General features: G+C 32.6%; 1 protein-coding gene across 1 annotated transcript; it reads right to left on the reverse strand.

The window, feature by feature from the left end:
• Positions 1-685: 685 nt before the first annotated feature.
• Positions 686-3,816, reverse strand: LOC111286724 (uncharacterized). The gene is made up of 4 exons (XM_022876884.2): positions 3,697-3,816; positions 3,221-3,367; positions 2,377-2,920; positions 686-2,248 (listed from the first exon to the last, which is right to left on the reverse strand). The coding sequence occupies exons 1-4, from the start codon at positions 3,793-3,795 to the stop codon at positions 888-890; spliced, it is 2,151 nt and encodes a 716-aa protein (XP_022732619.2). The 5' UTR covers positions 3,796-3,816; the 3' UTR covers positions 686-887.
• Between the last annotated feature and the right edge of the window lie 4,117 nt (positions 3,817-7,933).

Genomic DNA, 7,933 nt, shown 5'->3' on the forward strand with positions numbered 1-7,933 from the left:
AATGTTTGTGTAGAAAGAAAACCCATGTCAGAAATGTTTCAGTTGAAATAAAGTTGTTTAGAAATGGTAATGGTCGGGCATTGGTCCTTTTATGTGAGAGCCCTCAGCCCTGGTTTCTTGAAATAGGGTTGGACTTTTGGAGCCCACTTGGGAGCTTTGGTCTTGATATGGGAAAGGCCATTGCATTTCCATGTAACAGAACACTTGTCACTTGCCCTCTATACGCCTCTGCAGCTGACTAACTGGAAGAAGAGATTGTTATTCTCTCTTACCATTGCAAGCTTGCAACCTGGAAAGACTGGAGTACAAATCTGGGTCAGAGCAGATTAGAAGCTTCTGCTTTCAACTTCATAGGAATAAAGGGAATATTCAAGGGCATTTATCATAACACTTGATAAAATCCATCAGAGTTTAAATTTGTAGAATTAACACTCCGGACTACATCCTATAAACACTCTTCAGACCAAAATTCCAGGACTCCTGCCCAAGATATTAACATGAATGGATCTGTTTAATGCTCAGAGTTTCATTTTAATCTAACCGAGTATCTGTAAAATACATGGTCATATAACATTTGCCTCACTAGTAAGACTTCTTCATGCACTATCCTGCACATAGAGCTGTGTGCCGAAATGAAAAACACAGGTCTCTTTTCAAACAAAATTTCCATGGTCAACATTTTAAGTCTGGTTATATCTTCCTAGAATCATATTTAAGAACATAGCTTAAATAACTCTAAAGAAAAGGTAAAACTTAGGAGGGCCAAATCATATATCAGAACATGGTTAAATATCTTTAGATCAATGAATGAGTTTAAAGATTATTTGCAGTTAAAATAGATTGGATTACACAACACATTTATGCTAAAATCTGATTAAGTTTGAACTTCAAATTGAATATATTCTAAAAGTTTTTCTTCCTACATAATTGAGTCTTGACCGTCTGCTTCTCACTGGTGTACACCAACTCTCTCCATTAACCATCTTAGCTCTCATTTTCCTGTACTCCGTTGATCTTAAAACTCCCTCAAGAATGTTTATATCTTCACGGATTTCATGTCTAGAAAGTGATGCAAGACCTGGAAGTATGTCCCTTTGAAAATCCTTCAGTCTCCTTCCCCTTCTTAGCTTGATACTCAAATCTTTTCTCTCTGCATCACTTACAACTGGCTTTGATGATGGAGAATAGTCATCAGCACTGCTTTCTGTCAGTTTCAGAGTTATTAACTCAAAAGAATCAGATGAACACTGTGTCTGCTCCTTGTCCTCGTTCTCTAACTCATTGGACCCTGTCCTGGTTGAAGATTCCTGATAGCACGCCAAATTCTCCAAGGAGATATGGACAAGGGATTCAGCGGCTATTTTGATCAAATCATCCACTTCAGCTGATTCTTCCCTGTTCTTGTAACATTCATATTTTACTTCATTACCGTCAGAAGATCTTTGATCCTGCTCACCTGATAAAGTTTCTGCAACCTGAGATCTCCCATGGGTTCCTGAAAACTGATCAGAAGCAGGAAGATTTGAATTACTGGGTTCAATTCCACGTTGCATAGTCCTTACGGGGCTAGAATCAAGATCTGAAATGCAGCTTGACTTCCCCGAAGCAGGAGACTCATCAGGATTTTCATCTTCAATTGTAATTTGGATTTTACCAGAACATAACAACACACTGTCCCCTTCTTCAGTCTTCTCACAACCCACTTCTCTAGCAATTACACATGCAGGGTTGGGACCATAAGCAGGACCATTTTGTCGTTTCAGCATCAGGTCATCCGTTCCATTCTTGGTGTTTCCACTGTGGCTGCCAAGGTCTTTGGAAAGGCTTATTTGGGGCCTGGATACTGATGCAGGACCAATAAGGCTTGTTTTGCATTCATTCCTTCCACTTAGTTCAGCATTTCCGACTTGAATTTCGGTTCTTTTGTCTTTGTTATTGGAATTCATCAAAGCAAGTTTTGCACCATCATCTTGTTGAAGCATCTCAAAAGTGCCAATTGAGAACTCCTTAATTTCTTTTCTCCAAAATGCAGTTGGACACAAGGATTCCTGACTCCTGCTAACCAGTCCACTAAAACCACCAGATGAGCTAGTTGTCAAAGGATGGGCCACCATGGCATCATTTGAGTGACAAGACAAATCATCAAGCAGAACTTCATTAAGGTCCACATGTCCCACTCCATATGAAAGGAGCTGCGGCTTTCTAGCCAAAAAGTTTTTGTGTGGCATATCTTCATGGCGTTTTAATCCTGTAGATATGACAAATAAACAAAAGCTAAATTATGATACTTAAAACATATGCTTGAACTGAACAAGAACCGAAGCCAACATTGTTCCTATGAAAATGCTGCTTCTGATGTGAAGAAATCTCCTGTACCTTGATCAGAATAGCTCCAGTCTTGGCAGCATTTGCTGTCCCCAACAAAGGAGCTACTCTCTGCAATCTCATGAGATAGATCTTTCTTCATGTTTCTTGAAGTGATTGGATCAGATGTTATAGTAACTTCCGAACCATGCTTACCTCCAGAATATGTAGCTTTAGCGGCAAAATCGGAAGGCGGATATTTTGCATCCTCATCTGAGGTCCTCTCAGTAGATTTTTTGGAATCAATGACAATTCCATAGCAGGTATTAGTTTTCCTGTCATACCAACTTCTCTGTTTATCTTCCTTTTTCACCTCGGCCACTCCAAGGCTTAGAGAAAGCCTCAACTCCAGTGGATCTGTGAAATCACCACCATGGAGAGAATTTACATCCATGGTTTCTTTTAAGTGATCCCCAACCTGTCCCTTATTTGGAAGATTATTATCACCAAGACTGATATACTGATCAGGTAGAAGTTGAAGATCAGAAGGTTTTTGCTGAAATTTGCCCGTCCACCCTTCTAAAACCTTCTGACTTGAAGATACTCTTGAGCCCAACTGAACAACATTTCAAAGAGAAAAGGTATTAGATCAGTTAACGCATCCTGTACAAAGAGCACAGACACTTTCCAAAAGATGAAAAGTCATGATAATGCATGCAAAGGCAAAGAACTCTCAACCAGATTTCACTTATGATAATAAAACTTTTTATTAGATCTTCTTGATTAAACCACATCATATTCCTAACCTTCAAAAGTTTTAAATTTATGGCATTTTATTTACTAATGAATCAAAAACCACTCAAGCATCCTTGGAGGTCAGCTTTCTAACATTTCAAAAGACAGTAGCTTCAAGTACCATGGGAATTGAATTTCTGGGGACTCTGGTTTCTTTGGGAAATGATTGTGCATATGCCTTCCATGAATTGTGCTTTTCAAGCTCCAGGGGGAAATGATCCATCATTAGAGTCTTCTGAACACTATATAAATGATGGAGCTCATGGACCTGAAAAAACCGACAACAAGAACATAAGCATCTAAAGTGGGGGAGCGTCATGATTCTTATTCCATGTCTGGCCTCATGATCCACCATTACGGTAAAAGCAATATATTGAAGTATAACTCTAAATCATGTTAATTCATCTAGTTTGAGAGCAATAAAATTGACAAGAACCCAAATTTCAAGCCAAAACTTTTCACACAAAGATGGCCAAGGCTCGACCCATCGAAGGGAAATTATTTACATGCATCAGATTATGCGCCAGCCCCTATGCCAATTCTGAACAGAAAATGTAGCAAATTAACATGTAATGAGCCACAAAGATATCCTTGTACCTGCTTTCTGAATATAATCTCCTGATCGAGCATGGTCTGCTTGAAAATATCAGTGTATCGTTGAATTGAATTCAAATCAAAATCTTCTAGCATCAACATTTTTTCCTCATAAGAATCAAACAAATACGTCAATTGATATCAGATCTTGCATCCTCAAATAATTGAGTGTTAAAATGATATTTCACACGGTCCTTTGCTCTCCATCTCTGCACAGTTTCCACAGAGAAATGACGGTTATAAGATACTGCAGTATCTCTAATAATCATAAGGCTGCTAATCTGGGAAACTGCCAATAGCCAATAAGGCAGCCAACTTTGAAAGATATTAGTCTTTCCATGTGATAAATGTGTCTAGAAAAATCCTGGTTAAACAACTATCAGATAAACTTTGAAAAAGTTCATCAATTTCATTATAAAAACATAGCATTTAACTAGGACAAGTCCATACTGACAAATATTGCCATTTAAACAACAACAAATTCAAACAGAGACACCAAAATGATCATGGTCATTGCTAGATTTTTGCTGGAGTTCTATCTACTGACACTCTTTGTTATAGAACAATTTAATGTTATAAATATTTCCAACCACATAAACTTGTTGAGTCAATATAAGTTGTAGATTGTAAATGGCAAATTTAGGTTTATTACTAAACAAGCCAAGTCTAAGCAGCCAATAGTACATAGGCCGTAGGTAGGGTTATGATAAAAAACTTAGATAATTCAGCTGTACGAAAAAGAAACTGTGAAGGCATGGTGAAAGATCAATGTATATAAAATGAAAGAATAAATGACTAACTTTAGCAGTACATATCAAGATTACATTTTCTTAGCTGTTTGCCTGTGTCCCATTGAACAATGCTGTTTGTAGGATATGTTATCTCATAATATGGTATAAAGGCATCCCCAAGAATTACAGATTCAATTCATACATTTAACAACATTATCGAAATAATGCATTCTAAAATATAAGTAAAAGGTTCAACTAAGCTTCGTCCATAAGATACTTTTCCCTGGGAAAAAAAAAAAGAAGAAAACCATCCAATAATAACAAGTTGGGGAGAAAAATAGCGGGAAGAAACACACACGGCACCATGAGAATGTTGACAATGTGCAGACGTAGGTGATTGAAGTCACTTCTTACTATCACATACAACACTCTGACGAATCAAACATGGACGACTCAGTCGAATGTAAAAGAAAGTTGCCACGGGAATTCAATATGGGATTACAGAAGACGCCATTCGACTCAGCTCTTACATAGGATTTGCAGGGTTTTCCTTATCTGGTGCATGATTAAACCATGCAGATTAATCTTGGTATAATTAATGGGAAAATTTGACGTATAACAGAAGCCATGTAAACCACATTCTGTTTAGATGTTATATGCATTAAAAAAAAACACTTGATTATGAAAACATAGAAACAAAGTCAACCCAGAGAAACAGGACTTCATGTTAAATTCCAATAATTGTTAATTACAACAACATTTATTAAAAAAAAATCCACCTCATAAAAAGCAAGCCATTAAGCATTAAATAAAGAGGCAGAAAAACTAACAAGACATGAACACATAAAAAGTAAAGAAACGAAGCTTAAAATTTATCCACAGAATCCAAGAAAAGGGAGAAAGAACTCAACAGGATAAAAGCAACCCAAAATAGCATTCCTGAGATTAAAAAAAAAAATTCCACTTGTTTCTCCTCAGAGACATATAACTCAACTGCCTTAACCAGATTACAATGAAGATATTTAAAAAAAAAAACAAAACAAAAACAATTGCCGAGAATCCTAACAACTAAAAACTTAATGCAGATAGATGTAACAGAAGCTATGTTAAAGAAAAGAGATGAAAAGGAATCAGATCACTATGGGTTTGGGACAAAAAATATTGAAAGAGAAAGAAGGGCAACGTCATGTAATGAAACTATGAAAGAGGAGAGAAGATAATACATTTCCGAGGAAAGAGAGATACTCTGGTATTTATATTCACTTTCTGTCATTCTCTCTCTTGCATAATCTTAGCGATTCTGTTGGCCCTTTTTCATTATTATTTTAAGATATCTGTCTTCTGTTGGAGGACCAGTCAGGAGCGATAGGACAGTTTGAAGTGAAAAAGCAAAGATCAGACCATTTACAGTGTTAAGTTCTTTTATTGCTTATTTTTGCCTTTATCTCCCTCCATTAATATCTCCATTTTCCCATTTTTCAACATCCAATCTGCCCGATTTATATATATATTTTTTGTTGAAACATGCTAACAAAATTTTTTATTATTAATTATTTTTATGCTTCATATAAATATGAATGTGTAAGATTTGTACTTGAAAAGTCACAGGTTGAAGGGGAGAGTTGATTATAGATAATTAGAGGGACCAAATGTGTGTCTTTTATCAATGTTCACAATTAGACACGATGATTCATATATTTGCGTGAAATAAAATATTAAAATTTATATATTTTTATTATATTTTATATAAAAAATATATATTATAATTTATATTAATATAAAAATATATAATATATTTTTATTAAATTTATATAATTATAACCAAAATTTTAATTTATATTTTTATATTATATTATATCATATTTGAATTATCACCTCTCCTCACAAGAGCTTTAACAAGTTGTTATCAGTTACTGGTATTTCTGACCGCTCTGATTCTGGTTGATTAGTATTCATGCCTTTTTCATTTTTTTTTTTTCCACATTTTAGCTACCCTCCTCATTCCCAGCTTTTATAGCATATGGAAAGCCTGCAGAAGTTCATTTCTGGCCATAGGATTATATTCTATAAATTTAATTTTTAAAAAATTTAATTAAATTAATTGATATAATTATTTTTTTAAAAAATAATATTTGATAATTTTAAACTTTAAAATCTAATAATTATAACCTTTTTTAATTAGTCACGATTTTTTTATAAAAAATAAAATAAATGATACCCAAATAAAATTTTGATGTGAATGAGACGAAAACATGGGAATTGTCACCAAACGGTATCAACCATGATAACGACATGTGCAGAAGAAAATCAAACACAATGAGGACAATAATTTTATGTCCTATTGAAATTTACTTATTAAATTATACAAAATAAACTGTTTTCACAAATTTTTTAAAAGATTAAAGGTATAAATATTTTTTAATTGTAATTAAAAAAAATCATTGAAAATTTTTTTTGTTACAATCAATTTACTTTTTCAGCATTTATTTGTATCTAATTAAATTTTTATTTGGATGAAGAAAGTTAATACTATTTAAATTTTTTGTTAATTATGATAAAATTTGATGTCATATAAATAAAATAGATGATAATTTATCATATCACATAATTATATATAAAAATTAAATAAAATAATTTTTTTCTTTATTGTCTTTCTCATTTCTTTTTAAAATTTCTTTAAGAGTTCAATTAATTATAATTCAAATATTGATTAATTTAAATCAATATTTTTTTTATTTTTGATGAACAAAATCTCGAAATAAAAAGAAAATTTCATCTTACAATGTAGTGACAGACTCGAATTTACTTTCACATTCACTTAATTTTACAAAAACTATGACTTTCTTAATGTTCCATTCATCCTTATCTTTGATCACTATGTATAGTATAACAATTTTTTTTTTTTAAATTCAACATTGATAGATAGAATAAAAAATTTGGGATATGCTAAAAGAAGTGAATATTATTGGAAATAGAATTGACATTAAGAATCTTGTAATGCATAAATTATAATTAAAAGAGAGCATCATTACGAATAATCATGATTACTATGTGTAAATCTCACTTTCAATTAATTTGATTAAATTCAAATTAAATTATCAAAATTGAACTAATTAAATTATGTTATTTTATGTTTATTAATCGAATTAAATCTATTAATTTTAAAATTTTATCTAACCAAATTTTATTTAATCAAAACGCGAACATTGGATTAAAATCAAAATAGAAACACTACTATGAAAGACTACTATTTTAACCTAAGTTCTATACCACCAACCTTTTTATGCAAATCAAGAGAATACACTTTTCTTTTGTTGCAATCATGGGATAAAAATATGAATTATAAACATCTAGATTTAAAGTTTTTATGTATATTTTTTTAAAAATAATTATATGAATTAATTGAATTATATTTTAGATTTATAGGTTAATTTAATTCAACAAAACCAATGCTTCTGTTTGAAAATTAAACCTAATCTCAAATATCATAACTCAAAGAGAAGAGGGGA

This window comes from Durio zibethinus, chromosome 17 (genome assembly GCF_047325235.1).
Source record: "Durio zibethinus cultivar Kanyao isolate XHJ-2024 chromosome 17, ASM4732523v1, whole genome shotgun sequence".
NCBI classification, from domain to species: domain Eukaryota; kingdom Viridiplantae; phylum Streptophyta; class Magnoliopsida; order Malvales; family Malvaceae; genus Durio; species Durio zibethinus.

Bases quoted from the DNA above. Each gene is read 5' to 3' on its own strand.
- LOC111286724 (XM_022876884.2), bottom strand. From the start codon at position 3,795: ATGTTGATGCTAGAAGATTTTGATTTGAATTCAATTCAACGATACACT. The intron at 2,921-3,220 runs GTACTTGAAGCT...AATGTTGTTCAG, and splicing joins CCAGAAATTCAATTCCCATG to TTGGGCTCAAGAGTATCTTC. The intron at 2,249-2,376 runs GTACAGGAGATT...TCATATCTACAG, and splicing joins CTGGAGCTATTCTGATCAAG to GATTAAAACGCCATGAAGAT.